The sequence below is a fragment of the Rattus rattus genome, chromosome 12 (genome assembly GCF_011064425.1).
Source record: "Rattus rattus isolate New Zealand chromosome 12, Rrattus_CSIRO_v1, whole genome shotgun sequence".
Taxonomy (NCBI): Eukaryota; Metazoa; Chordata; class Mammalia; order Rodentia; family Muridae; genus Rattus; species Rattus rattus.
The window spans coordinates 59,624,399-59,639,091 of record NC_046165.1 but is presented as its reverse complement, the minus strand read 5'-3'; the positions used below and the strand labels follow the sequence as shown (position 1 = coordinate 59,639,091).

At 46.1% G+C, this 14,693-nt stretch overlaps 1 protein-coding gene across 1 annotated transcript in view; it reads left to right on the top strand.

Moving 5' to 3' along the window:
• The window catches only part of Kif13b (kinesin family member 13B), a 153,007-nt gene that overhangs the window by 111,612 nt on the left and 26,702 nt on the right, over positions 1 to 14,693 (top strand). The window contains exons 27-34 of the mRNA XM_032918154.1: positions 1,565 to 1,664; positions 2,374 to 2,500; positions 3,191 to 3,246; positions 5,297 to 5,418; positions 7,571 to 7,747; positions 10,259 to 10,351; positions 13,359 to 13,511; positions 13,808 to 13,885. Coding sequence (XP_032774045.1) covers positions 1,565 to 1,664; positions 2,374 to 2,500; positions 3,191 to 3,246; positions 5,297 to 5,418; positions 7,571 to 7,747; positions 10,259 to 10,351; positions 13,359 to 13,511; positions 13,808 to 13,885 — 906 coding nt within the window. The remainder of the gene's footprint in view (positions 1 to 1,564; positions 1,665 to 2,373; positions 2,501 to 3,190; positions 3,247 to 5,296; positions 5,419 to 7,570; positions 7,748 to 10,258; positions 10,352 to 13,358; positions 13,512 to 13,807; positions 13,886 to 14,693) is intronic.

Here is a 14,693-nt window from a genome sequence, read left to right as displayed (position 1 = left end):
ACCTGTTGGCCTCATCAAATCAGCTTGATTCAAGTACTTAATTACACAGGCCAGGATCTTTCTGCACTGCTACTTGATAATTAAACAATTCTGCTTTTCCCAAAAGTCAAACAAAGTATGGAGTGCTGTGTATTGTGGGGGTGCATGGGCTAGGAGTAGGACGCCCTGTGACTAAAGGCCTTTCCTAATCAGGGACACTGCATTGGGCTATTTACACTGCCACCTCCCAGTTGCCTTGCCTGTGCTCCCCTTGAGCTGAGTCACCCATGGGGGTATACACACACACACACACACACACACACACACACACACACACACACACCCCAATACCTATCTGTGTCTTTCATGTGTGAGAGACCAGGTCACCCTAAACGTCCCCTCCCTTGAGTTGTCCATTAGTTTTGGAGGTTTTGTTTCCCCTGTGGTTTCTTTCCCTAACGTGCCAAATTTAGTTTATGTCTGTGAAGTTGCATCTTGTTTGCCATCATTTAAGGCTGCCTGGGCTCTTTGGAGCCTGATTATGTCATCTGCTGTAGTCACTCTCCTGGCTTTGCATCACCCTAATTTGATAGAAATGTCTGCCTTCCTCTAAGTCACTGATTAAAAAAACCCTTACCATATCAGCTGGGTTGAACTCAGAGAATGGAGTTTTCTTTTAAACAGACATTATCCTGTTCATTGTTGCTTTCTGGATATGGTATTTGAGCCCTCTGTGATGGCACTTAGAGTAGATGCACAGCATGCTTCTCCGTCTTGTCCACAGGAATGTCATAGGCTATTTGGTTAAGTGCCCTGTTGAAATCCAGACACTTGACATCTGCAGCATTCCTCTGAACCTCCCGCCCCTAACCTTGTTACTAAAGGAAATGAGGTCAGGCTGACTTGCTGGCAGGTGTTGACTTGTGGGGTTCAGTCTGTCATTAGCAACCCCTATGGTCTCACCCACTGCTACCTCCCAAATATGCTCAAGGAGTTGAAGCAAGCAGTTGGAGGTGGCTAGACACTTGAAGGATTCTTCCTGGTAGTTCTGCGGAGTAGACATTTAAAGGTTGTCAAGTACAGTTTGTGAGTCTTGTCTGGCCAGGCAACCTCATAGAAGATGTTGTTTCTCATGGTGGAGTTAAGCAAGTACAAAGAGAACCAATTCTTAAGCGTCTAAATCATGTTCTGGGAGTTGTGATCTGTATAATAGGTAGAGTCACTTGTTGGCGCTTCATGCTGGGTGGCCCGGATCTCAGGTGGTAGACTGCTTGCCTTGCATTCAGTTTTCATGTCCCTATTATGCAGGGCATGGTGACAAGCCTGTGATCATCCCAGCACTCTTAGGTGGAAGTAGAGACTCGTGACGTTGAAGGTCATCTTTAGCTATATAGTGTATGAATTCCAGGCCAGTCTGGGTTTTATGAGACATTGTCTTAAAAATGAAAAGAGAAAAAAGGCTGCTTATGTCTTGCATACTGCTTATGTCTTAGAGTTAGGAGAGTACGGTTAATTTGGGGAGCATCTAGTTCAAGTTTGTTGCCTGGATATTGCATTGAGTGTGACTTCCTCTGTTTTCTTCCAGGATAGGGATTTAGAGCGGCTTCGTAGAAAATGGCTCAATGCATTAACCAAACGTCAAGAATACTTGGATCAACAACTGCAGAAGCTTGTCAGTAAACATGGTAGGAAGAAAAGTTGGTCATTTCCCTCCCCATAGCAGTGCAGCCGAGTGTCAGTGTAACCAGCTGAGGATCCAGTGAATATGGTGGTTTGAATCGATGTCTGCTCTTGGCTTGGGGCATAGCCTTTTAGAAAAACACTTACTTATTTGGTTGTAATGATGTCTTCTTGCACTTCCTTCTGGGGACAGGGCACAGGCATATATGTAGGCAAAGTGTCTATACACATTAAAAAGTAACTGGGAGAAAGATGTAAATGTTTCTTGTTGAAGGTACTGGGAGCTTAGAAGCTGAGCCATTCTATCAGGCCTTGCACCAGAGGTCTGTGAACTGTAAGAAGCCTCTGCAAGTTCCCAGTGACCTAGGGAGAGCTTGTTTACTCAAAGACAGTACGGAAACAGGCTGGAGAAATGGTTAGGAATACTCAAGTGCTCTTGCAGAACAGAAAACTTGGGTTCAGTCTCAGCTCCCACATGATGGCTCACAACATTTTGTAACTCATGTTTTGGCTCTGGGGACTCCTGCATGCATACATACTCACAGTCTCTGTCTCTCCCTCCCTGCCTCCCTCCTCTCTTCTCTCCCTTCCACCCTCTATTGCATGCACATATACTCACTCAGTACTCCTTCCCCCTTCTCACCATACACTAAATCTATAAATGTGGGAGCAGCAATTAGGATTGCTAGACCTAACCCAACTCTTCTCTTGTAGACAAAACTGAGGATGATGCTGACCGAGAGGCACAGCTCTTGGAGATGCGGCTGACACTCACAGAGGAAAGAAATGCGGTGATGGTGCCGTCTGCTGGGAGTGGCATTCCGGGGGCACCGGCAGAATGGTAAGGTCCTACAGTATGTCTCCTGAACCCTCCACGAATGACCAGGCCCTCACTTCCCACTTGGACTTTGAAATGCTGCAGTTAGTGAATGGATGCCCGTGATAAGAACAGAGATACTGAAAGACTGTTACTTTATTTTCATGAGTTGAATATGACTGTGGCTTGAAAATGTTTTATTAAATAATATTGTTATTGGCCAAGGTAATTAGGATTTCTGAGAACTTAAATCAATATTTAGTACCGCTGCACTTAGCATTAAAAAGTAGTTAATATGTTAATTACTTGGGTCATTCGTTCCCTTAAAAGAATGTTAGTTAGGTCATTATGCAGTTAGAAAACTGCATCTCAACCAGTTTTTGGTTTTGGTGCTTAAACTGTGCTGTCAGCAAATGTCCTCTGACACTTGACTGAAATTAACGGTAGGAAAGCAAGTCAAGCGTAGGAGCCCTTAAGTATGTCATTGGCGAGAAGGAACAAACGCGTTAGACAGGCTGCTGCCGAACTGGGGAGTGAGTCTGTAAGAGTGAGCTCCCATGGCCCAGCGCTGGAGGGTTCCTGTAGCCAATCACGAACCTCATCACACCATCTTAGAGGTACATCAGTGCCCAGCCATTGTCCCCAGAGGGCACACGTGATCCCGAGAGACTCCTGTGTCTCAATACCGTACATAACCTGTCCTTCATGTTTTAGGACCCCAGTGCCTGGGATGGAGGCCCACATTCCTGTTGTATTTCTTGACTTAAATGGTAAGTTAGAGGTAGCTTCCAGACACTTCCCTTGAGAAAGCAGTGACAGGTGATGCTTTATGCTTCTGGCCAATCACGTTTCGGGTTGCACTTAGGCTCAGTGCTCTGTGTGGAATGCAGATGCTGGACGAGGACTGTCGGTCTCAGTATTGATCTTGCTGTGCTGTGCAGCCTCCACCTTTCTCTCACTTCTGTTCATCTCTGTTCAGGTCCCTAGGGCCTCACACATGCTAGTCAAGTGTGCTGTCACTGAGCTAGAGCCCAGCACAGCAGCCATGGCTGTGATGCTCATATCTCCACGTGGCAACCCTGCTTCCCTGAGAGTACTTTATTTCCCTACCAATTTAGGGTATTTTTCCACACTGAATATATGTTCGACTTCACTGCTCCAAAGAAAACGTCTATCTGGAAAGGACCAACAACTTAGCATTATTTAATGACTTTCTCAGCTTTTTTTGTGAGTTCCTATAAACTTAACCTTACTTGCTGATTTTTCTTTTTATATAACTATTGTTTTCCCCAACCCCTGCACTCCCATTCCACCAGTGTCTGCCTATAGGAGGGAAGATAGAAAATGCAGAGGTAGGGTAGGGAGCTAAAAATAAGAAGTCAGCAGTTAAGCTCCATGAAACACCTGCAGAAGTGTGCATTAACACAAAAACTTCCCTACATAGAGAATGTTGCCTGGGCATCCTCAGCGGTTCCTTTCACTGACTGGAAGTGTGTTAGGATGCCTGAGGGGCCCAGCATTTGGTGCCCCAGAGCGCACACAGGTGCACAGGTTAGAGAGAGACATGGGGGGCCCACACCAGCTGTCCATCCTGTGAGGTGAGAATTGTTCCAGAGCTGTCACAGGACACTGTCTACCTTGTGCTCTTGAGCCTTGGTGGCTGAGTCTCTCTGGCCCGCTTTCGTGCTGGGCTTCCTGGACAGCTAAAAGGCAGGCCTTCAAGGGACTGGGGAGCGTAAAAGTTCAGGAAGATTTCTTATTGTGCATTTGTTTTCCTCCTCAGTTAAGATGTTTCTGTAAGCATAGGAAGTCCTGGCTCTTACTGAGACATTTTCGTATGTACATGCATTACGCTTTCCCTCTGTGCACACTTTCACCTTAGTTTCCTGTCTCTACTGTACACTTTTCCTGGGTCCCTTTCTTCAGCCAAGTCATTCTGCATTCATGCCATGTAGGCAGATGGATAGACAGATCTAGATTTGCAAAGGAGAGAAAATGTAGCATTTGTGTATTTCTCCCTCACTACCGTCTTCTCTTCCTCTTCCTCCCTCCCATCAGACAATTCCTATTCCCTCACCCCCATGGGGTTTCCCTTTTACTTTTATACCCGTTATGGGGAAGAGATATATGTCTTGTTGTGTTTGCCTTGTTTAACTTAACACAATGATCTCTTGAGGCATTCATTTTCTTGGAAATGACAAAAAGTCATTCTTCTTTATGGCTGAATAAAAGTCCATTGTGTAGATATACCACATTAGCCTGGACATCTGAAGAGACAGAACATTGTTCAGCACTCCACGTGAGTGGTCTACACAAGCCAACCTGCTTTGCTTTGTAGGCACACACAAGCCTTAGGCGGATGGGAAGCCAGGCCCCGGGCGAGTGACCACAGGGCCCTGTGCAGTTGCCAGGTCCATTAGCCAGCCTGCACTCTGATTAGGCTTAACTGCGAGGAATTGCTGTCACTTCTTCTTGTTTCTTAAGTGCACTGAAGGGCGGGGAGATTGGGCTGGGATCCCATCATTACCATTTATGAGCAGACCTCGTATAACCTCCTAGGTATCTTGGCTTCATTTGCCTTCCATGTAAAATATGACACGTGGGGAGCAGCTTGAGTAATTTCTTGAAGCACTTTCTGGCTTTTGGATCTGTGAACTATTTAATGGTTATTATCAGTGTCATGCGAGACTGTGGGGCAGAAAGCAAGTGAAGTTTGAAGCAGAAGAATTTTAATAATAAGCGCGTTGGTTCTGCCAGCGGGGGCGGGAGGAGGGGTGTCCTTGAAAACAGCCTGGTGTTAAGTGACAGCTCTGCTTTCAGCGGATGATTTCAGCTCTCAGGATAACCTTGATGACCCAGAGGCCGGATGGGATGCTACCCTGACTGGGGAAGAGGAAGAAGAGTTCTTTGAGTTGCAGATTGTGAAGCATCATGATGGAGAGGTAAGGCAGCGCAGCCCTGGAGAGCAGGTGAGGAGCTTCAGCCTAGCCCTGCCCTGCCGGGAGCTTAGGTGTCAGCAAGAGAAGGGAAAACTCTGAGTACTTAGAGGGAAGCTTGACCTCACACCCAGTCCCTCTACCTTCCCCCTTCTTTGGTGAGAACCCATGTTGGTGTTCTGTGACTGTGCTCTGTTCCCAACCCTGAGTGGAAGAGAGGTGGCTGTTGATTGCTCTGAAGTACATGGAGCTCCAGGCTGGAAGGACACTGACTTTGGTATTTGCTCTGCAGTTCCTTCATAAGAACTTGTTATTACAGGGCCTCACTTTGTAGCTCTGGCTGGCTTAGAACTGGCTAGGCAGAGCAGACTGGCCTCAGACTCACAGAGATCTACTACCTTTGCCGCCCAAGTGCCAGGGTTAACGGTATGGAGCACCATGCCTGACCTAAGAGTTGTTTAAGAGGAGAAAAAGAAAGACCCAGTGGTACACATCTATAGTGCTGGTGTTTGGGAGATTGAGGCACGCGGATCCTGAATTCAAACCAGCATGAGCTACATAGTGAAGTCTTGTCTCAGGGTAAAAAAGGGGGGGCTGGAGAGATGGAACTGACTTCTCTTCCCAGAAGTCCTGAGTTCAATTCCCAGCAACCACATGGTGGCTCATAACCATCTGTAATGGGATCCAATGCCCTCTTCTGGTGTGTCTGAAGACAGCGACAGTGTACTCATATAAATAAAATAAATCTTTTTTATAAAAGCAAAAGAATCAATGAAGGCATTGATGCAGACTCATGATCTCATGGTTGAATCTGTGTGAGGAAGCATAATCCTGGGGCTTTATTTCCTAATTTTGAATATGCTTGACACATGACATTAGCAGTATAGTATCTGAAGAACTCAGAGGCAACCTGAGATATCTACTGTGGGGCATTAGCTCTGTTCCACTCGTTCACACTGTGCCCTTCCCTAGTCCTGAACCTGTTTGTGTTAGATGTGACAAGACAGGCTTGGGATCAGTCTATGTAAAAGTAGACTATGGGCCCATGACAGCTACTGCAGTTTGTAATTGAACTGAGAAAACCAAATATGGCTACTATCCTGCCGATTTCCTGGATGTGACACTTACCTGCAGTTTACTTGGAAGTGATAGGACACAGGCTAAAATAGACAGATGGTCTCCGTGAGTGACCAAGGAATAGTACATAAAGTCCACAGTACTCAAGTTTTTCAAGCTTTCTTAATATTTAAACATTTTTTAAAAACAAATAACTTAACAGCAAGTAGGTAAGTAATGTCTTAGTAACCGTTTTTGTTGCTGCAAAGACACATGCCCAAGGCAACTTACAAAAGAAAATATTTAATTGAGAGCTTGCGTAATAGTTTTAGAGGATCAGACCATGATCATCATGGTGGGGAGTGTGACAGTAGGCAGACAGGCATGGGGCTGGAACAGTAGCTGAGATCTCACATCCTGGTTGGTCCACCATGGGATGGGGAGAGGGAGACGAAGGAGACAGGGAAAGAGGATGAACTAATAGAGAAGAAACTGGGCGTGTTTGAAACCTCAGAGCCCACCTCTAGTGCCACATGTCTAACAAGGCCACACCTCCTTATCCTTTCTAAAGGACTAAGAACCAAATATTCAAACATATGAACATATGGGGGGGCATCCCAGTACACAAGCAGTAAGTACCAGACATATGAACATATGGGGGGGGCATCCCAGTACACAAGCAGTAAGTACCAGACATATGAACATATTGGGGGTGGCATCCCAGTACACAAGCAGTAAGTACCAGACATATGAACATATGGTGGGGGGCATCCCAGTACACAAGCAGTAAGTACCAGACATATGAACATATGGGGGGGCATCCCAGTACACAAGCAGTAAGTACCAGCACAGGCACTGTGCCAAGTGCTTTGCACTCTCACCTGATAGCAGCCACAGGGCTGGAGAGATGGCTCAGTGGTTAAGAGCACTGACTGCTCCTCCAGAGGTCCTGAGTTCAAATCCCATCTGATAGCAGCCACACCCTGTCAACATGTCAGGGCATTTCTTGAAAGGGAACCTTTACCCAAGCTACGTGGCTTTCTCAAGAAAGTCTGTGTGGCCTTGGAGGAGAAAGTGAAGTGCTGTCTCACCCTCTCTGCAGGTGAAGGCAGAGGCCTCCTGGGACTCTGCAGTGCACAACTGTCCTCAGCTCAGTAAAGGCACACCTGCTGACGAGCGAGTGTTCCTCATCCTGAGAGTGACAGTCCAGCTCAGCCACCCTGCAGACATGCAACTGGTCCTACGCAAGAGGATTTGTGTCCATGTTCATGGGCGCCAGGTGAGGCTGACTGTGCCACTAACACTAGAAAGTTCTTTCTAGACACGGTCTGTGGAACTCTGAGCCTCCCTTCCAAGGTCTGTCACTGTCCTTTACCATGCTGCCAGTCTGTAAACACACACATGGCGTTGTCACAGGACTGAGGTGGAGTCACAGAGCCACCCTGCTATGGGGAAGTTCAGTGGCTTTGCTCCTTGGGGTTCTTCTGAATCAATTTGAGGAGGTTCTCTGGTCGGTTGTGTGATCTGTTGTTAGCCTGGGAGTACTAACAACACTGTCCTTTTTAGAACCCTTTGACTCTCAGTTTGACTTTGGTTAGAAAACATTGAATAGGCAATAGGTCTTTATGTTTTAGTAGATCTGCATTTTATTTTGTTGTCCTTGATATATTCTCTCTCCCTCTCTCTCCCTCTCTCTCCCTGTCTCCCTTTCTCCCTCTCCCTCCCCCTCTCCATCTCTTTCCCTCCCTCTCCCTCTCTGCCTATCTCCCTTTCTCCCTCTCTCTCCCTCTCTCTCCCTCTCTCTCAGCTCTGCATGTCCTGGAACTCACTCTGTAGACAAGGCTGGCCTTTAGCTCAGAGACCTGCCTGCCTCTGCTCCAATGCTGGGACTAAGGGTGTGCACTATACCGCCCTCCTCTGTGTGGGTCTTTCAAGAGGCAAAGCCTCTTTGTGTTTCAGAGTACTCGAGTGGGCCACCTTCTAGCATGTGGTGTGCTGGGTGGGATAGCATCCTGCCAGCAGAGCTGTGAGGAAGAAGAGCCTTGCAAAGGAGAGCAGCTTTGAGCTGGCACTTTATACAGTGTGGGGCAGGCAGGGCTGTGCTCTACTGAAGAGGGAGGGAGGGAGGGAGGAACCCTGACTGACACATGGAGTTTTTCTAGAAATGCTCTAGGTAAGAGTTGAAACACTGTGTTATTGGATTTGTACGTGTGAGGATTTGTAAGGTGGGTTCTCATTCACTCCGTTACCTCCCAACACATAGACACAGATGGAAATAAATCTTCTCATTTGAAAGAACACAGTCATGGTTGACAGACTTCAAGATGTAATCTCCATCCCTAAAAATTAATCTTTAGTTTTAAATGTCCCACTGATACCAGTCTCTGAGTTGAGGACTGGCATAATGCTGTTGAAATCACAGCTTTTTAGCTCTCTGGTCCAACATCAATAACATTGAGGTCAGGAGTTAGCTGTAGAGTATTGTGTGTTTCCCACTCCCTCCTCCTGTGCCCCTCTTCTGGGCACTCTGAAGGGATGGAGAGAGGCCTGCTGCTCGGGGGAGCTTCATGAAGAGTGAGTTTCCGTGTCTGAGTCAGCTGTCCTGGCCACCTGACCTGCAGTATTGGCAACAGTGAGGGCACAGTGTCAAGGAACAATTTCTCTTCATTTTTGAGTAGGAGAAACATGTTATTCCATTTCTTTCCAGTTGGACTGATTTGATGGAAGTATTTAAGCCATGTCACTTCCCTCAGTCTCGGATACATCATTCCTTTAAATTGCTTCTTCATACAGGACAGTAACAAACACATGGCAGGCAGCTTCATTAATTCATGCAGATGGTAAACACTGCCCTCTACCACCCAGGAGAAGCTGTGGCCTTGCTCTGTATGAAAGCTACAAGTCAGGACTGAGGCCCTGAAGGGATGAAGGAAGTCGATGACCTCCTAACATTCTGAGAGGCTCTGTCTGGGAGGTGGAGGTGGAGGTGGACGGCTTTTATTGGGGGAGGGTCAGGTAGTAGTCCTCACGTGTTCAGAGAGACGCTTCAAAATTAGTTAACACTCACCAAATGGGAAATAAATCATTATTAGATAGGATTATAAAGTTACGTGTTTTTAGCAAGCGCTGATTTTCCCCTCTTTGGGTTTTTGCATGCTTCTGCCTCACCTTTTGCCTCAAGCCTGTTCACTATTCTCTCTCCTTATCTTTATTCAATTGTATTCCACCCCCATGACTGCTCTCTTCAACCTCTGCAGAATGTTCAGTCTTCACAGCTTCTCCCAATGAGTCATCTATGCATTAATTCAACAGTTCAATTCCTAACTGTGCAAAGAGCGCAGTCAGCATAAACAATGACCAGGCACTCTTAAATCATCCTTCATAACGATCCTGCTTTGGTCAAGAATTTAATGCCTGAACTTGTCAATATTCATGGTACCAGACGTCTGTTGTGCTGGAGGAGCAGAGTGTAAGCATCCCGCTCCTTGCTTCCGTCATACTCAGAAGGTCATTTTGTTGTCTCTTCTGTCTTCTGAGTTTATTCAGATGCCTGGAAGCAGCTTGCAGATCCCAGGTCTCACTTCTCCCTCATCAGGTGCAGGAGCCAAGGCATTGTATCTACCCGTCCATTGGTTCTGTGCTTAGGTGAAGGAGCTGTGCCTGGTGCTAGGGATCCCACACGCGTGTGTCAGAAGTCTGCTCTTGTATTAGCTCTGAGTACTTCTGCTCTTTGCTACAGTAAAAAGATAGCAAGGTTGGAAATAATGGTCTATATTTTGTTTTTCTCTAGGGCTTTGCTCAAAGTCTCCTCAAAAAGATGACTCATCGGAGCTCTATCCCTGGCTGTGGAGTGACCTTTGAAATTGTCTCCAATATTCCAGAGGTAAAGTATTCTAGGAAGTGTGAACTGGAAATAAACACGTAAAGGGCTAACTCTGAGGATGAGTTCTCTGCCCTAAACTTTTAGTACAATATATTTGTGGCTTTAAAAGTTGAAATTTTAGTATTTTGTTCAAAGAACTCTCTTGTTTTAAAAAGTTGTTTATTTATTGAGTAAATGTATAGGAGAGGGTCCATGAGAGAGGTGAGGAGAGTGAGAAGTACCATGGCATGCCACACAGTGTCCACAGCTTTCTGGGGGAGTTGTTTCTCTCCTTCTAGAATTTTTGTCTGTCACTGACCATTGAGCCTCCAGCAGGTTCTCCTGTGTCTGCTCCTTATGAGTCTGCACAAACAGGGTAAGCCTTATGAGTCTGGGACTCACAGATGTATGTCTCTGCATCCAGCTTGGTACAGGCAGGGATCAAAGTCAGGTACCAGGCTTGGGCTGCAGGTGCTGCTATCCATAGAGCCATATTTCTAGCCAAGAACTCCATTTTGAAAATCAATTTAATGGCTTCTTATTTTGAAACACAACAGGCAGTAGCAATATGGTGTTAGTCACAGAGGGCCAAAACAGTCCAGTGTAGAGATTTATGTCTGATGTGGAACTAGACTGAAGTCCAGTCTCTGTCTCTTGCTAGCAAATGAACCTGCATACTTTACTCTAAATCAGACAATGACGTTTTTTGGGGAGAGGGGACACAGGGACTAGAGACTCGGTGCCTCCCCACAGGCTGTCAGAACTGCCTCCAGGCGATAGAATTTGTGGATTCATTCTTCTGAGTGTTTGGATAGTGGGTGGACAATAACTGCTAGAACTTACTCTGTAGACCAGGCTGGCCTCGAACTCATAGAGATTCATGTGCCTCTGCCTCTTAAGTACTGGGATTAAAGGCATGTTCCACCACTGTCCAGGCAATAGCTGTTTTAACAGTCTGTACAGGAAGCAAGCAATGGATGGCACGTAGGCTTTGCTTTTAGATTTGTACTGTTCCGGGCAGTCCACCAGAGATGACCACTCTGACAGTTTACAGCCGATTTAAAGTTCTTATTCTAGCCAACTAGGACCACATCCAGGTACTTAGGAACCTAGGTGCAACCCTGAGTGTTCAGAAGGTTTTTTTTTTTTTTTTTTTTTTTTTTTTTTTTTGGAGCTGGGGACCAAACCCAGGGCCTTATGCTTCCTAGGCAAGCGCTCTACCACTGAGCTAAATCCCCAACCCCTTCAGAAGGTTTTTAACCCAAGTGTTGGCATCTCGATTTAAAGCTCCAGGGGTACTTTGCAGAAGCAAGCAGTTTAACAAAAGCTAGACGGTTAATTGTAGAGGGTTCTACACAAACAGGGTAAGCTAAGTTAGCTAGGATATCCTGACCTTGGGTTACTAGAATAGAATTAGGTAATTTTCCATGAAATTCTGCATCAAGGAGGTCCAATTCTAGTTAAACTTAAAATGACCTCAGCAAGAATACAAGCTGGAAGAATCTTTGCATTGTCTTGCTCTATTACATTATGTTGCAAAACTCTTCTCCAAAAGCATCCAATGGTAACTCCTTCTTTCCTGGGTTTTTAAAAGTTGGGTCTTACATATTAAACATTAAGTATTTCATTTGAATTGAAGCCTCTTCGCCATTTGAGAATTAGGCTGTTGCCAGGTGTGAGTATGTGTCTATAATTGTAGAACTTGGGAGACTGAGGTAGGAGGGTCAGAGTGTGAGGCTAGTCTGGGTTACGTAGTGAGACCCTATCAGAAACAACAGGCTCCTTGCCCAACCCCACCAAGCCAAGGGCTGAGTGTAACCGTGATAACGCCCTTGTACAGCCTGTGCAGGGACCTGCATGCATTCCCAGCAGCCAGCAGCCAGCCAGTCAGCCAGGAAGCTCTTTGCAGCAGTGACTAATTACGAGACCTTGGACTAGAAAACATTACTCTTCATATGTGATTCTTTCTAAGAGTCAAAAGGGAAGGATATAGGGGGATCAGTTTAAGACTAAGCACCCTTGTGTGACTGGATGGTTGGTAATTAGCTAGGCTTCCAGAGTTAGCAAACATTGTTTCATTCTTTGTGAGAATGGGCATCTCAGTCAGAATAGGGTGGGGATTCACCTCTGTTTTCCAGAGCCTTTGGCCACTGCTGCTGCCCAGGGAGGACTCAGGCAGTGTTAGGAGCTCAGCAATCTGAGTGTCAGGCTGCTTAACAGCAGCTAGGGCCTTGCCTACTTCCTCTCTCCTCTCCACACTGCATCAGCGTCTCACTTGGATATTGGGAATGTTAGGTCTCCACTCTTGTCTAGTGAGGTGACCCAGCTCACATTGGTCCCAGGGGTAGCACTTTCTTGCAGAACTGTTGTCGTGGTGGTAATTCCATGGTTTCTGTAGGTGGATTTCCAGATCACCTACAGAATCCTTTCCAGGTGGTATTAGTCGTGAATGTTTGTGACGTGGGTACAACTGTGTTTGAAATGTTTGTGAAAGCTGCAGTTTAACCAGCCTTCCAGGTTAAGCTGGTATCTAATGATGGGTTGTGATTTCTGGGGAAAGTGCATTTTGAGTTCTAAAAGCTGATGTTAAAATGGAACTTGGGGTTCCATTGAATTTTGTCAATGCAGAGTCCTGTGTATGTGTGTGTATGTATCAATGTGTGTGAGCATGTACATGTGTGAGCATGTGTGTGTATGTGGCGTATCTGTAATGATATCTTCAATGTAGTTTTTTCTTTAAAGATTTATTCATTTATTATATATAAGTACACTGTAGCTGTCTTCAGACACACCAGAAGAGGGCATCGGATCTCATTACAGATGGTTGTGAGCCACCATGTGGTTGCTGGGAATTGAACTCAGGACCTCTGGAAGAGCAGTCAGTGCTCTTAACCACTGAGCCACCTCTCCAGCCCCTTGAATGTAATTTTAATATCCATCCTTCAGTTCAGTGCCTGTGTGTGACACTTTTCTTTTTCAGGTTTTTTTTTTTTTTTTTTTTTAAGCTGTTCATTATTTTGTTCTTCAGGATGCCCAGGGAGTGGAGGAGCGAGAGGCACTGGCAAGGATGGCTGCTAACGTGGAAAACCCAGCTTCTGCTGACTCTGAGGCCTATATTGAGAAGTACTTGAGGAGTGTGCTGGCTGTGGAAAACCTCCTGACTCTAGATCGCCTGCGTCAGGTTAGCGATGGTCAGCAGTGCTATGGTGGAGCTCCGTCTGACCTCTGTACTTGACTTTCTGCAGTCTGGTCTGAAGGGTTTACTCTCACAAAATCTACTGCCTGCAGTGGGGTCATTTTGCTTGGTCAAGTCATGGCTGGTATTTAAAGAATGTGGAAAACCTTGAACTGTGTGTTGGAGTACATCTCTCTCTCTCTTTTCTTTTCTTTTTTTTTTCTTTTTTTCGGAGCTGGGGACCGAACCCAGGGACATCTCTCTCATATGTTCTTCTCCTTGGTCTGTTTTCCAATTCCCAGGAAGTGGCCGTGAAGGAGCAGCTGACAGGAAAAGGGAAGCTGAACCGGAGGAGTATCAGCTCTCCTAGCATGAACAGAGTGAGTCTCTCCTGCTGCTGCCGTAGAACGCTGTCTGCCACCTCCTTTCTGACTTCTTGTCAGGATGCCTTTCTGCCTCCTCTTGTCACATCTATGCCTCTCCACCACTGTGCCTGCTATTAGACCCAGGATGCCTGAGTGCCATGGCACACATTACTTGTCTTCACCACCTGCTCAGCACAGGTTGGGAGTCACAGATGTGAGTGGAGCTTAAACCCCTACTGAGGCTTTGCTGCCCAGGCCAAGGAAGTAATTTTCTGGGCTTTAATTCATTATTTTCAAATTAGGAAGTTTGGCATATGTTTGCAGGCCATTTAGGGTAGTATAAAACGAGTAAAACAGGCTACATGTATGGCTGAGATGTATTGATTAAAACTATGTATAGTTTATATACATATTGAACATGGAGATACTTATTGACCAAGAAGTGTGCCAGCGGCTTTATCTGTTCCTTATTTCTGTAAAGATGTGGGTATGAAGAGTAGGTGCGCCTTTGTTTTCGGCTGCTCAGCTTTGTAGGGAAGAGCAGCTGCCTCAAACCTGTAAGTGTTGGTGAGTGACAGGCAGGGAAGGTTTCCCACTGGAGACCCTGTGGGCTCAGAGGTGCAGGAGAGGAGGCATGTCTGACCACCGAAGACCTTAAGTGCAAGGCCACTCTTAGGCATGTAGAAATGCCACCAGTTCCAGGTCCCTTCAGTAAGTTATTAGCATACTGACTGGCAAATGCAGAGACTTGGTATCTGAGTACTATAATCTGCCTAGGGCACCTTCCACAGGTCAGGTTCTCTGAGAAGGGGCGTGGAGTTTG